The 15,203-nt window shown below is 43.7% G+C and overlaps 1 protein-coding gene across 5 annotated transcripts in view; it reads left to right on the top strand.

Moving 5' to 3' along the window:
- ECPAS (Ecm29 proteasome adaptor and scaffold) overlaps nt 1-14,900 on the top strand; it is a 62,246-nt gene extending 47,346 nt beyond the window's left edge. For 4 of the 5 annotated variants that reach the window (XM_080986658.1, XM_080986660.1, XM_080986659.1 and 1 more), the window contains 13 exons: nt 490-579; nt 1,295-1,361; nt 3,023-3,114; nt 3,228-3,294; nt 3,676-3,867; nt 4,130-4,338; nt 5,381-5,424; nt 5,542-5,734; nt 6,444-6,588; nt 7,725-7,830; nt 9,144-9,232; nt 10,157-10,228; nt 11,887-14,900. In XM_080986658.1, coding sequence (XP_080842784.1) covers nt 490-579; nt 1,295-1,361; nt 3,023-3,114; nt 3,228-3,294; nt 3,676-3,867; nt 4,130-4,338; nt 5,381-5,424; nt 5,542-5,734; nt 6,444-6,588; nt 7,725-7,830; nt 9,144-9,232; nt 10,157-10,228; nt 11,887-12,026 — 1,506 coding nt within the window. In that variant the 3' untranslated portion in view covers nt 12,027-14,900. Of the gene's footprint in view, nt 1-489; nt 580-1,294; nt 1,362-3,022; nt 3,115-3,227; nt 3,295-3,675; nt 3,868-4,129; nt 4,339-5,380; nt 5,425-5,541; nt 5,752-6,443; nt 6,589-7,724; nt 7,831-9,143; nt 9,233-10,156; nt 10,229-11,886 lie in introns of all 5 variants that reach the window. The other variant, XM_080986657.1, reaches the window with a different exon arrangement.
- The last annotated feature ends 303 nt before the right edge of the window (nt 14,901-15,203 follow it).

The raw sequence follows: 15,203 nt of genomic DNA, 5'->3' as shown, positions 1-15,203 counted from the left end.
GTCTGTTCCACTGTTGGAACAACTCTTACTGCCAGAAAAATCTTCCTGATGTTTAGTCAGAGTTACCTTTCCTGTAACGAATCCATCAGTTCAGGCCCTAGCCTCTGGAGCAGGAGAAAATAAGATTGCTCCATCCTCTATGTGGTGGCCCTTTAGATGTTTGAAGAGGGCTATCATATCTCCTCTGTACCAGGCTAAACATACCCAGTTCTCTCAGCTTATAAAACTTGGTTTCCAGGCCCTTGATCATCTGAGTCTCCCTCCTTAGCACACAGCTCTCCCTTTCCTCTTCTGCAGGTGATCAGTTATCAGCCAGGCTGCCCATCGCAGGTATAGCACAGCACAACTAGATTGTCCCTAAGCCTTCTGGTGATGCGCTAGCAAGTAGCTTATGAACAGCATTTTTTAATAATGGCACCAGCATTCTTTACTAATGGCACCAGTCTTGTCAGTCTTTTGATTTCACCTTTTTATTTTTACTTTCTATAGTGCTTACAGTATTTGGATGTTTCTGTTCTGGGTGAATTGGTTCCCAGGCTGTGCGAACTGACTAGAAGTGGACTAGGCATCGGCACCAAGGTATAATTATTTCTCTAGGAGGGTGTTTTGCAAGGAGGACAGAGATGGAAAACACAGACTAAATGGCCAGGAAGATATGTATTGTGTCTGCCATATATCTCTGTGACCGTTTGATCTTAATGAGCTGAGCCCTCAGGTAGGGCAGCAACTGTCGATGTGAAGAAAGGCACATGGACATGTGTACACGTGTGTGTGTGTGTGTGTGAGAGAGAGAGAGAGAGAGAGAGAGAGTGCAATCCAACCCCTCCATTGTGCATAGATTCTCCAAAGTTTCAGGTACCTTGGGTGAATATAGGAACTGCCAAGTATCATTAGAATGAATGACTGTCCGCCCAATCCTATGCATATTTATTTCAAAATATATGTTCCGATGAATTCAGTGGGTCTTATTTCCAAGCAATTTATTTATTTATTTAACAACATTTTGCATAAATAAGTTAATAAAGTAAACTGTAAACTGTAAAGTAACTGTAAACAAGTTAATAAAGAATATAATATGTGCGTTAAAATTGTCGATGAAAATTGGCTTCAAACCAAGTTTTTTAAAAAGCAAAATGAATGAAACCCAACAGTCAAAAGTATGCTTTCTAAGCTGAAGGTAAATATTAAAATGCACATCAGCTTCCCATGACTGGTACATGTGCATAGGCTTGTAACCTGTATCTCACCCAGCAGAGTAAGATCATAACTGGATTTTGCTTTTCAATCTTTTCAGGGCGGTTGTGCTAGTGTAATTGTATCACTGACCACTCAGTGTCCTCAAGACTTGACACCGTATTCAGGTGGGTGTGCCCCCCCCCGGCTTACATTTTGGTTGTTTTTTGTATTCCTTTGTTTCTTAACGAGAAGCACATTTCCTAATTATAGACACATTAGTCATCTGTGCTTGAATAATCTGGTTTTAACAAAGATGGCGTTTAGGTTGGGATAGTGGGCAACTCTGCTGCTACTTGAAAGGTATGGTAGCTTGACTGTCACATTGGTATCAGGTGTCTTGACTGTTTCACTGCGTTCCTGGGAGATGTGAACGTTGAGTGCTGTAGTCTCTAATCTGTCCTCCTTCAGCAGTGTTAATAACAAGAGAGGCTTTGTCACAGCCTTTCCCTAAATCTTGTGCGTGTGCCAAGGGAGATGGCAGTGAGCAGCTGAGATTCCTGAAGGGAGGACTCTGCTGTAGCCTCAATTGTTTTGCATTGTATGAAATGGGATTAAAGCAGGGGTCGGCAACCTAAGGCCCATGCGCCACAAGCGGCCCACGGGGGTCGTTTAACCGGCCCATGAGCCGCCCCCGAACGAAGCCGCCCGCTCAGCGAGTCCCGTGCTATACCAGCGCGGTGTGGGGACTTTCTTTTGCTGTCCGGAAAGTCGCATCTGCACAGATGCAGACGCCGAAATTGCAGGCATGTGCGTGATCCAGCACACAGAGGAATCTCCGCTGGAGTGAACTGGCCCAGGCAAGGTCAACCTTGCCAACACCTGGATTAAAGAGCCCTTTTGCCTGGGCTGCAGTTTATGTAGGACTGACTCAGTGAACAGAGAGTCATCCTGGCCTTTCAGTCCTTTCCCGTATTAAAAACATCACTGCAAACAAATAAAAATTATTTAAAAATAAATCACTGAAAACGAATGGTGTAAAAGTGTGATTGGGGAAAGGGATGCTTCTATAATATAGAACTAGCCAGCTCTTGTTTCTGCTTTGTGTGTTTTTATATTGAAGCATTTTAAATAAAAAGCAGTAAGCACTCTGTGGATTAGCCTAATGTAGGGACAGGGAATTTTTTGGGCTGCGTAAACCAGATCTTTACCTGGCCCCCACCCCAGCGGGCCGACTTTGGCAGCTGGGTGGCACAACCCAGCTGTCAATCACAAGGTGCCATTATGACATCACACGATCGGCAGGTGTCAGTCTCTCCAACCGGTCAGTCCTTTATGCGGAGCTGATGGGAAGCGCCAAGCATTAAACTGGAAAAGTGCTTCTTTCACCTGCCTATGAGCTGATGCAGTGGGGAGAGGGAGGGAAGGAAGAATGGAAGCTACTTCAGCTGACAGGCAGTTGGAGTGCACCTTGCTCCAGGCAAAGGAATGATCAGAAGCTCAATTTATTCCCTTGATTCTTCCTGTGAAGCCATAGCTGTACTTGGCAGACATATGATGCCACATATGCATTAGGAGTGGGGCAGATGAGCATGGTTTGCAGGGAAACGTGGGCCAAATTGGGGACTTTTGGTGGGCCCAGTTTGGACTACTGGCTGTAGATTCCCCACCCCCTAACCCGAAGAGTGCTATATTTGGAATAATGGTAATTTTAGCAAGGAAAGGGGCTAGCCCACAAAGAGCATAGGCTTAATTTAGGTTCTGGAACTCAGTTTGCCCCTTAATTCAAATGCAGAACTAAAACCGGTTGTCAAAGCTACCATTTTGGCTCATTTTCTTCTTCATGCAGGCAAGCTCATGAGCGCTTTGCTCAGTGGCCTAACTGATCGAAACACCGTGGTGCAAAAAACTTTTGCCTTTGCCATGGGACATCTAGTCCGGGTGAGTGGAGCTTTGGTTCCTTCTCAGTTTTATATTTTATTACTTCTGGGGTTTTTTGCGTTCAGATGTTCCAAAATGATTTGAGCCTTTCTAATTTTATTTCATTTAAAAAGACCTCACGGGACAGCAGCACTGACAAATTGCTGCAGAAGCTGAACAGTTGGTACATGGAGAAAGAAGGTATGTTTGTTTGTTTGTTTGTTTGTGTGCGTGCGTGCGTGCGTGCATTTTAAACCTTGCCTTTTCATGAGATGATAAATACCATGAGACAGGAAAAAATATGACTGTTCTATAGCATAAAGATAATGCTGGTATTCCTTCTGACCCATGCTCCTAAATCATAAAATGAAACACGGAAGGAATGTACCTTTCTCTGATAAATTCAGCAAATGGTTGATGCTAGTGCCTGTCTCTTCATTGCTTCCATGATATAAGTTTTTTTAAAAATTAACTAGAAGTGCCATGCATCTATATTAATTTGTGCCCCTACCTAAGAGCAGACAACTCCTCTGTGAATTGAAAGCCAGGTGGCCACACCTATAACTTTGTTCTTTACTTCAGAACAAGTCTACAAAATGGCCTGTGCGTTAACCATCCATGCCATTGGGCGCTACAGCCCAGATGTACTGAAGAATCAAGCCAGACATGTCTTGCCCCTGGCCTTCCTGGGCATGCACGAGGTCCCTGAGGAAGAAAAAGGCGAGAAGGAAGAGGGCAACCTGTGGACTGAAGTCTGGCAGGAAAATGTGCCTGGTAAGTTGATCTAATGAGTTGTAATTGAATACGTTTAACCCCCTTGAGCTGCTATGAATGAAACAGAAAGGGTGGGATACAAATCCGAAAGTGCATACATTAATTTTAATAGTGAATGAACACAGTCCTCAGTTTTGGCCTCGGAGAATTCCTAAGTCACAAGATGTTTTCTCGGTAAAGATTAGAGCAGTTCTCATAAAGCTAACCTGGTTCTGCTGCTCTTTACTCACCCTGTGACTCTTGTGTGTGCTTTGAAACCTAGGTACCTACGGTGGTATAAGGCTTTATATGGAGGAATTGATAGCAATCACCCAGAAAGCTTTGCAGTCCCAATCTTGGAAGATGAAAGCTCAAGGAGCAGCCAGCATGGCATCCATTGCAAAGCAAACTGGCTCCCTGGTCCCTCCGCACTTGGGCATGGTGCTCTCTGCTCTGTTGCAAGGCCTGTCTGGGAGAACGTGGGCAGGGAAGGTAAGAAACTCATTTTAAGGGAGAAGGTGATTAGCTCCATACTTAAGTAGATGGGAATAAAATACATCACAAGCATTTGTATCTTCTTCTTCCTTTTGCATGGATGCCTCTATTTGGATATTGCTGTCAAGCAAAGAAAAATTCTGATCTATAACGTGAAACTGGGTGGGGCCTGAATATTGTTAGAGCTTAATCTTGCTTTGGCAAATCTCTTCTCTCTCTCTCTCTCCCTTGCTCTCTCCTCCCTGCTTTTTGCTGCTGCTGTTGACAGCCAGGTGTTGGTGTATGAAATGTACAAATCTGGTTGGCTACAAAGGATAATTATTGGGTGATGTGAGGGGGAGGCATTTTAAAAGTGCTTTGTAGCTAGGGCATGAATGAATTAGTATTTTTGTGGGCTGTATCACTTTTGCATATGTTCACCTGTCTTTTTCCCATATTAATATTAAATTTTTTTATTTAAAAAACTCCCACATGAAAAGTTGCATTTAAATACGTATTTCTGAGCTTATTTTATCTCAAGATAGGTATTTCTAAAGATAAGTTTTTCAGCTGAGGCATGTTTGAACATTCAAAGCAAGAAGCGTTAAAGTTGGCGGATAGCTAAGTTCCGATCTGCATGTTAGTTGAGGAGGTGCTGATTAGGCCAGTCAGTTGGTATTGGAATTTCTTAAAGATGGGCTTGCTCAAGCTTTGCTACTCATAACGTTGTTCTGGAAACAGTGGTCCCTGGACCCTGTACTTGCCCATAAAACCATATTTCATGGCTTACAAAGAACCGTTGACAAGCAAAATAATCTTGAGGCTCAAGACAGCCAGTATCCTTTTCTTTTATATTTTTAATGATATGGCTTGGTGGCCCAGTGTTAAAATGTGTTGGAAACTATGTTACTATTATATGGATCATGGTATTTGAAAGTCTCTGCAATTTCTGCCCTATCCAGAGTAGTTAAGAACTCCTAAGTAACCACTTTCCCTGTGCACTTCGGAAATCCCATGCTAAAAATTCTTCCCATTTCTTGTTTTGTGATAACCCTTTTAGGAGGAGTTACTGAAAGCTACTGCCAGTGTTGTCTGTTCATGCAGGTAAAAAAGTCCATCTTTTACTGGTTCTGAGCTGTGAGTTTTATAAAGGTTGGCACTATTTAATAAGGTGGGCAAACAGTGAGTGACCAAATCTGCGTTTGCTGTTGGTATTTTCAGCACGGAGTTGCAGAAGTCTTTACCCAACCAGCCCAGCGTTGACGACATCCTACAGGCCTTGCTGAAGGAGTGCCGGAAAGAGAACCTCAGGTACAAGATTGTGGCTCTCCGGTGCACAGCTGATGTGCTCAAGGCCACGCAGGAGAATCGGTTCAAGGAGCTGACAGACATCATCTTTCCCATAATAATGAAGGTGAACTTTCAGTCCATGTTGCTTTTGAATAGCCCACTAAGAATGAATAATACCACCCTTTGCCCATTGTATCAAACCCTGCAGACCATTCACATATATTCTCAGCATTCCTTACAACAGCTCTGTAAGGTAGGCCAGTGACGTCATCCCCATATCGCAGATAGGGGATGAAGCTGAGAATTAGCTGGCTTGTCACCCGTTGGCTGAGTCATCCGTTGAATTTGTGGCAGGACCGGGATTTTAACTGATGGCTTCCTATTTTGCTGCTCAGTCTCTTCACAACAATATGCTTTCTGCCGCTAGCACTGGCCGAGGGGGAAACCAGCAAATCTTAACCTTCTGCAGATTCTTTTCTTAAGTACGTTGTCCTTCTGTGAGAGAATTAAATGGAGCAGCACTCATTTTAATACATGGGCTGGGATGTCCAAACAACGTCATAGAGTTGGAAGAGATCTTGGAGGTCCTTGTCTGCATCATCTTGCTCCATGCAGGTTCCTGGAGGCACCTGAAGCATCGCTGAGAAGTGGATGTCCAACCTCTTCTTAAACACTTCCAGCAAAGGAGTGACCAGCAGCTTTCAAAGCAGCCTGTTCTAGTGTGGACCCAGATCAAGCCCTTGGGAAGCTTTTCTTAATGCTATGCAAAAACTAACCTGCATTCTTCTTGTCTCTCCTTCCTCCTCCAATCCTTTCCTCTGGTACCACTGCAGAACTGCCCTGAGAACATGGGGGCCAGTTCGCCACAGAACAACGATGAAGATGAGAATGAAAACGAGAAGGAGCTCCAGATGGAATCTCTTCTCTGTGCCTTTGAGAGTTTGGGCAAAGCGTGGCCCAGAAACCCAGAAACACAACGTAGGTTTTTTCCTTACAAATATTTATACTAATTTTGTGCAAACTGCTTTTGAAAAAAAAAAATCTCTATAATCATGTGGTCTACAAATCTTGTAAAATAAATACAAATAATTGAAAGGTTTAATCCCCAAAACTCGAGGCATTTCATCTTAAAATAACAACAACCCTCTCCAAAAAAGAATCAGAGAATGAGAAGAAACTTGAGGACACTCTTTCAGAGTATTTATTCTATTGTTCAAATTGTTATTCTTAAAAACCCCCAGCTGCTTTGATACTTAGTGATTTCATTGTAGTTTTATTTGTTGTATTGTTCCTTATTAGTTTTGTCACCCCGTTGAAAGGTGGGTTAAATATATATATTTAAAGAAATGGATAGACAGGAAAATGGTTCCCAAGCTATTTGATCAAGAGTGTTTAGCTTTTTTTTGGCCCTGAGTACTGCGGTGGGGACAGTAAATACAATGCAAAAAATTAAACACAAAATACAAAAAAAATAAACGCAAAAAGGTGTGAATATTGTTTGTGTTTAACAACATTCAGCAGGAGATAGTTAGAATCAGACATTTGTGTTTAATGCACAGAAGTCTGCCCCCACTCTAGATGATTGCCCTCTACACCCTTTTAACCCAGGGAGGTTCAGGCAAACATCTGTACAGGGGTAATGTTGTAGTCCTGTCTAAATGTAATGAATGGGATCATGATACAGCAGAGTGCGTCTGCAAGTACTTTACAAAATATAGGAGGCAGCTTTGAAGCGGGGGGGGGGGGGGGGGGAGAGACTTCCGGTGAGAATTAAGATCCGGCCTTGGCTGCTGTGTCCTAGTCTCTCTCCTCCTCCCCTCCCCCCGCCAACATAGCTTAATTGGCAGGTTGCTAGGATTGAACCCTACTTAGAAATGATGGCCTCTGACTTAGGGGTCCTTGCTGCAGGTCCCACGGGGAGCAGTATAAATGGGAGGAGGGGTGGCTGTGTTTTCTTCCATTTCAGCAGTCCAGTGTTTTAGGTGTCTAATGTCTTTGAGCACCTGCATTTTTTTAAACCCCTGGTGATAATGTGTCTAGAGGACAGGGGTTTAAATGTAGTTGTTTGCCTTACCTTTGTCTTGATTCTCTTGAAAACCTTTTTTTTGCCCCAGGCTGCTATCAACAAGAGGTGTGCAAACTAATGTGCGACCGGCTGAAACTCAGTACGTGGAAAGTGCAGCTCGGAGTGCTCCAAGCTATGAAAGCTTATTTTCAAGGGTAATTTCCCTCCGGGTGCTGAACCTGCTTCTTCTCTGCCTTTTCCTCCTGTGACATTTTGTGCCTTCACATGTGGTTGCGTCAAATCTCGCAAGCACGCGGCGTGCCTCCCTTTTGTGGGGGCTTATTTGCTGATGTGAACAGAGACAGCAAAGCGGTAACTTGCTTAAGTTGTGTTTTGCAAACACCCGGTAGGCCCTGCCGTCTGTACTGTCTCCACATTTGGGGAGGAGAAGGCTGCCTTCTACATCACGTCAGAGAAAAGTAGAGAAGGGGGGGGGAGCTCTGTTTGGCCTAGATAAGTAGGATAAAGGTAAAGGGACCCCTGACCATTAGGTCCAGTCATGGCCGACTCTGGGTTTGCGGCGCTCATCTCGCTTTATTGGCCGAGGGAGCCGGCGTACAGCTTCCGGGTCATGTGGCCAGCATGACTAAGCCGCTTCTGGCGAACCAGAGCAGTGCACGGAAACACCGTTTACCTTCCCACCGGAGCGGTACCTATTTACCTACTTGCACTTTGATGTGCTTTCAAACTGCTAGGTTGGCAGGAGCAGGGACCGAGCAACGGGAGCTCACCCAATCGCGGGGATTCGAACCGCCAACCTTCTGATTGGCAAGTCCTAGGCTCTGTGGTTTAACCCACAGCGCCACCCGCATCCCAGATAAATGATAAAAACCTTTCAGTGGGGCAGTGCGAATGATCAGCTTCAAAAGTGGTGGACGTTAAGCACCACTGTGATTTGGTCATTTGCAAATGGTGCTTCTCTCTGGGATCAGCTAATGTAGTACATTTCTCCTCTGCATTCCATGTCTTTATTCCAGTGCAATGCCAAGTAACCATCAGTAAAAGGGCTTCCATTTGTGCAACAGAACCACTCCCCCTCTCCTTCCCCCATGTGGAAGCCCTGTTGTCCCCAGATCGACTTTGGGGGAGGGTTGGTGGGAAGCACCCAGAATGGAATTTAGGGGGTACACAGGAAGAAATGAGAAAGTCCTTTGCGTCAACAGATATTCTTTTGCTGAAAGGACAGTTACTTAGCGCTGCTTTGGCTAAAAGCCTATATGTTGTGGGCTTAAGCCCATACCAATACTCTCTAGCTAGGACTAATTGGTGCAGGCTCTGCTGTTTGCAGACTAACCACTAGCCAAGACTCAGAGAGTTAAAAGGGAAACCGTTTCCTGCCTCTTCCAGAGACGCGTCCCATGTTTCCTACAGTTATCTCTGATAGCCCTAAACTGGGCAGCTACTCTTCCGATATTGTCAGCAAGCTCCTTTTGACATAAGGCAATGGTGCTCTTCTTCCTTTGGGTAGGTTACTGTTGCTTGAAGCAGAACACTCAGATCCTGAGGCTTTGAGAAGAATACTGTTTGAAACCTGTTCCTCTATCACCCATTCTCTAGGTAAGTATCTTGTCAGCGGTGCACCAGGAAACCCATTTTAAAGCTTTAAATGACCAGCTTTCACTAGCAGAAGAGAGTGGAGCCTTTTGCGCTTTTGGAATTTCTTGTATCCATCTATATTGAACCTCTCTTGGAGACAGATGGAGGGGCTGTAGGAACTAAAGGATTGATGCATGACTAAAAGAGACTCCCCACTTCAGACTTTTGTAGAGGGTGGTAGGACAGAGGTGGGGGTGGACCTTACTTTTTTCATCTTTGTTCTCCTCAACAGAATCCTACTCGTGTGTGGGATTATAACATCAGAAGATACTAGAATTCTGCCCTGTAGCCTTTTAGATAGGGGAACAGGGAAGAGACTCATTTTTGAATGCTCCATATTTTGGGGGGGGGGGCAGTTGTGAACTTGTGGTGGGTAAGACAGATGTATTCCCATTAACTATATGCATCTGGGTCATTGCATAAATAAATGCTGGGTTCTCATTTAACTTCTGACAAAAGTTCTTCCCTGGCAAACATTTTGTCGTTTCTTGGAACAATAACAATACAGTGCTACCTCAGGTTACAAACACTTTGGGTTACAAACTCTGCTAACCCAGAAGTAGTACCTCGGGTTGAGAACTTTGCCCCAGGATGAGAACGGAAATCGTGCACCGGCGGCACGGCTGCAGCGGGAGGCCCCCATTAGTGAAAGCACGTCTCAGGTTAAGAACGGTTTCGGGTTAAGAACAGACCTCCGGAACGAATTAAGTTCGTAACCTGAGGTACCACTGTAAATCTGTACCAAAACTGGGGTTAGAAGAAATTAAGAAGTGCATGTTGCCCTGCAAGATGCTTAAAAGATGTATGTGGCCCATATGCATCTCTGGCATGAAGTTACATTTCCCTCAGGTTATATTCACTCTTGACTAATGTTTGTTCCCTCAGAGAATAGAAGCTACACCTCCATAAGAACTGAAGCCTTGTCAGTGATAGAAGTACTGCTCACAAAACTTGAAGGCAAGTTTTTTTTCATGATTTTGGAAATGTTGATCAACCAGGTTGTCTCTTAACTCCAGAAGGCTAAAGAATGCTGCAGTTCAGTGCTAGTCTAGACTGATTTTAAAGCAATAATTGGTATACATTTATTGGTGTGAGTACTCTGCTTTTTTTTGCTTTGCAGGGTAATTTTGGCCAGGCTGCTTCCCATTTTGTATTATGGAAGCTCGGTTTCTGTGCATGAACTGCATAAGAGTCACACCAGTTGTTTGTTTGACATAAACTTACCTGCTTGTGTTTGCTTTATTGTGTATTTACTCATTTTTGTTGGGAGCCGGCCAGTGGCTAGGGCAACCATATGGGCATATAAATTGTTGTTGTTATTGTTAATAATAATAGTAATAGCCAGTGTGCTGTAGTGGTTAAGAGCGATAGACTCGTAATCTGGGGAACCGGGTTTGCGTCTCCGCTCCTCCATATGCAGCTGCTGGGTGCCCTTGGGCTAGTCACACTTCTCTGAAGTCTCTCATCTCAGCTCCACTCACCTCACAGAGTGTTTGTTGTGGGGGAGGAAGGGAAAGGAGAATGTTAGCCGCTTTGAGATTCCCTAGGGTAGTGATAAAACGGGGTATCAAATCCAAACTCTAATAATAATAATAATAATAATAATAATAGTAATAATAAAAAACTTTTTGATGTTTGAAAACCACATTCTGTAAAAAACAAACAAACCAAGGAGTATCGTTATGGGGATAAGGGGAAACCTAACAGAAGGCTTTGGAAAGGAGCTCAAGACACAGAAGTTCTGCCACCTAGGCTCCTGTAGTCATTTCTAGGCATTGTCTTGTATGGTTTGCAAAATGCCACTACGATATGTTGGCAAATGCCTTTGCAGATAAAGGGTAGAATTGTTATTTTGGGGCTTGTATTCCTACAGTCCCTGTTTCCTGCTATGGAGCACTTTACATTGCCCATGTGTATGTTTCTGCTTCTCAAAACTAAGCTGAACATCTTATTGGCTTCGTGTGTTTGGTAACATCAAAACTAAACCTCTGGTGTGTGTTCCATGTGTTGGGGCTGCCTTTGAAAGTTCCTGGTGCAGCACCTAGACCCAGGAGTAAGCAGTGAGATGGACTCCAGAACTTGATGGACTGCATTTCCCATCAGTTGAACTTCCCTTTGGCTATTCTGGCTGGGGCAGATGACAGTTGGAAGTCCACCATCATTGGCTCCCGCTGGGTAAGCCAGCCACTGCATTAAGTTTAGGAACACCTTTCAAAGGCAGCCCCACAAATAATGCACATGACTCGAGGGACCATATAACCCCAGTCCTGAAGGAAGTTACACTGGTTACCAGTTAGTTTCTGATCTTTCAAGCCGTTAGTGATCTGGATATCTGAAGAAGCACTTCTCCCATGTTTGTCCATATTTATTTCTATTTATTTCCTTGATATCATCTGAAGGCTCTTTCACCGCCTGAAGATCAGTGGAAGGTTCCCAGGGCTGCCTTCTGACTTGTCACTATCCAGAACCCATTGATGCTTCTTACTATATTTTAACTAATCTTCTTATGACTTTTTGTTGTTTTTATAAGCTATTTTTATGGCTTGAAAAGCCCAGTAAGTGGGAATGCATGAAATAACACGATGATGTCCTTCTGCCTCCTTCTCCTTATGTAGAGTCCAGACAGTGGGAAAGCCTGAACACAGAAAGCAGAGAACTCCTCATTGGCTCCTTAAGAGCCCTGATGTTGGACAGCAGGCCTGAGCTACAAGAGAAAGCCACTTTGCTAAAGAAAACCTTAGAAAAACTCGATTGAATTGACAGCCAACCAAGTGCCATGCGAAACGAAACAAGCAAAAGCGAAAGCGCGCAGTGAGCTCTGAATACAGAGAGGGAACGTAAAGACGACTCTGTAGCATGCATCATTCCTTGGCTAAAATAAAGAACACCTTGAATTCTGTTCCCCATTAATTTTATCCTCCTCCTCTCTCCCCCGCCCCCCAATTTTTTGTAACCATTTCAAGCAGTTGGGCTAGAATAAAAGCCTCGAGCGTATTAAAAAAAACCCAAAAGCACACAACCGTAAACCCAAGCTACGTAATGAATTTTTGGGAAATTGTCCTGGCCTGCGTGCAAATAAAGGAGGGGAAGAAGCACCTCATTTGAAAAATTAACACCAGCCAAAATCTTGGGTGTGTACCTGGAAATGATGTTTGTAAGAATTATCAAAAGGTGTTCATTGGAGCACTGGAGATCAAATGGCCTGTATCTTTCATGTGGAGTAATTATTACTTAGTGTTGTATTGGTAGGACTCTGGCTCTTTTTAGGACAAGGTAAGCTAATGCTAATATGGAGAGGTCTGCCTTCTGTTGGTTTAACCTGACTTCCCTTTTGGAATCCCGTTGATGTGTTCTGGTCCTCCTGGCCCGCATACTGCCATGTCATCCGATGTAAAAATGGAGCAATTGCACACTGGAAAGCACTTTAATTAGCTGTCTGGAAACAAGGGTGTACTTGGTTTTAAACAAGCAAAGAAAGAGCACTGCCCTTTCCCGAAATGAGTTTTGCATGACACTCAGTAATAGCAAAGCCCTTATCCAAAATAATGGTTTTCAAGAGTGCTCTGCATTTTCCACGAACTATCTCATAGTAGGCTTCCTTTTCTCAGGTTTGTAACCCCCGTCTTGCTTTGAAAAACTACGTGTTTTAACATTATTAAGAAGGTGCAGTTAAATAACAGCGTTGTATCTGACCCGGCATATTCTGGTTTGTAAGAAAGTACTTTTGTTTTTCTGGGTAAGGCTTAACGTTGCATCCGTTTAAGAGAGTGGAAACGCATTGCATTAAGCAGCCCCCTTTTCTGTAGTGGCAAAAGCATTTGGGGGGGGGGAGGGGGGAAATGAAATTTGCTCCAATTTTAATAAAGGCTCCCTAGACGGTGCAGTTAAAACGTTTTAGAACTTCGCAACCCTAATTTAAGGCTGATCGCCATACATCCACAGAATACCGTGTAGGAAATAACATGTGCTACTTGCTAACAGTTTTGTCGTGTGGTGTCCTTGCCCGTAAGATGTTTGTAGGATTTGTTTCACATGAAGATCTATATGCAGGTAGCACGTTAATTCCTACATGGAAGTGCCTTCTGCGTAGGACTTTTGCAACGTACAAAACTGACCACTGGTTCTGTTTGATTGGCACCCCCACCCACCCAGTTGCCCTGTGGTACCTTGGTGGGCTGCCTGACTCAGCCAGGATTACTTGGATGCATCAGTTATATGAATTGATCCTCCCCCAGTGCAACAAGCCCCTTTCCAGGTGCCTTTGATCACGAACCATCGGCATCTGCGTGGACTGCTCCCTCGCAGAGATACTTCATATATTTGATGGAGGTGCAAGGGCACAAGCTGTTTTTAAATTGGTCTTTTTAGGGAGGTTCAGGACATTGGACAGAAAAAGGGGGGTGTTTAGGGCTGCTTCACATTTAACGGCCACCCAGAATTCCTGGGGGTGGGGTTACACGCCTGAGGTTACAGGTTACCTCAAAATGGCGTTGAGAGGCATTTTCCTCATGTGCCGCCACATTTTGAGGACTCCTGGCCATTGTTACGATCTCGCTCCGTGGAAGTCTACTGAGAAATTAATGACTGGTGTGTGTGTGTGTGTGTCTCATGTGTGTCGTCAGACTCTTTTGTCTGTTGGTTAAAGGCCTTTGTCTTCTACCTAGCACTGCCCCATAGCTAAGGAATAGTAAAGCTGGTCTAAAAGATTTTAATGTATTACGGAAAGCTGCTTGTTGTTTACGCTGAGTTTGAATTTGCCAAGCACATCTGTAAAACGGAATGTTTGTAGGCATAAGATCTTTGCATAACTTTTAACAAAATAGCCCATTTTGTCTCGCAGGAGCTCTCTCTCTCTCTTTTTGTATTACGCAGAAATGTCAAGTGTTGCTCTTTTTCTTTCTTTTTGCAACAGTCGTTTTGAGTGTTTTAATAGAACCTGTGACAACCATATATATATATATATATATATATACGACATGTGCTAGGTCTCCGATATGACTCTTCAGCAACGGCTTCAGTATTTTGAGGTGGAATCTAAAAACTTGAGTTTGGAACAGCTGCTGTAGTAAGTATTTCCAAATGGAAATTTATATTAACTGTACTGAATAGTAAAATTCCAGAATAAGAACTACCTGGAATGTGCAAGTTTGGTGAATAGCTTCTCTGAATAGCTTTTTTTCTTCTAAATTTAGATTATGAACTTACCAAACAAACATGTGCCTCTATGAGAAACCTACCTGCAAAAAAAATAAGTTGACTTAGAGGTCAGATGCCCGTCCCTCTTTTAAATTTGTTGACTTGATAGGAAAAAAGTGGCCTTTGGAGAGTTATGTTTTCCTCTGAAAACAATTGCACTATAAAACACTGTTGCCCAAATGTGGGCGCTTGTGCTGCTGTTTAATGCTGCTTTGTATACCTGGATTGAAGTGTGTAAATTTGACACTATAGCACCCGCTGAATTTACAAACTTGTTTTGTGTTTTAAAGATTTCTAATGTTGCAAGAAAAAGGTCTCCATTAAATTCACTACATTCATTTTCTGTATCTGGATGTCAAGTTATGTAAGTGGATTGACCGAAGGAAACCTCCCCACCAAAAGGGTAACATTAAAATAAAGGCACATGACCTCCTCTTGGATAGAACTGGTAATTCTGTTGGCGGTGGAGGGTGTACAGATTGGGTTATCTGCTCCCGTTTGCTCTTGAGACAGGGCTATGCAAATCCATCAGGAGGAAACCCATCCTCATTTCAGTCCTCCCTGCTACTTGGAGAGTCACATGACCTTTGGGAGCCCATGGAGTCACATGACCTTTGGGGAGGCCATGGTTGGGTATTTCCTGTGGGATAAAAAAATTTCCCCTCCATTCCAATCACGGGTAGGAGCTGGCCTTTCATTCTCTCTGCAAGTCAAAATCACCGATGACGTACAGTGG

The sequence above is a fragment of the Podarcis pityusensis genome (assembly GCF_964106645.2).
Source record: "Podarcis pityusensis genome assembly, chromosome: 17".
Taxonomy (NCBI): Eukaryota; Metazoa; Chordata; class Lepidosauria; order Squamata; family Lacertidae; genus Podarcis; species Podarcis pityusensis.
Note: the sequence above shows the minus strand (reverse complement) of the source record. Positions and strands in the feature narration are given on the sequence as shown.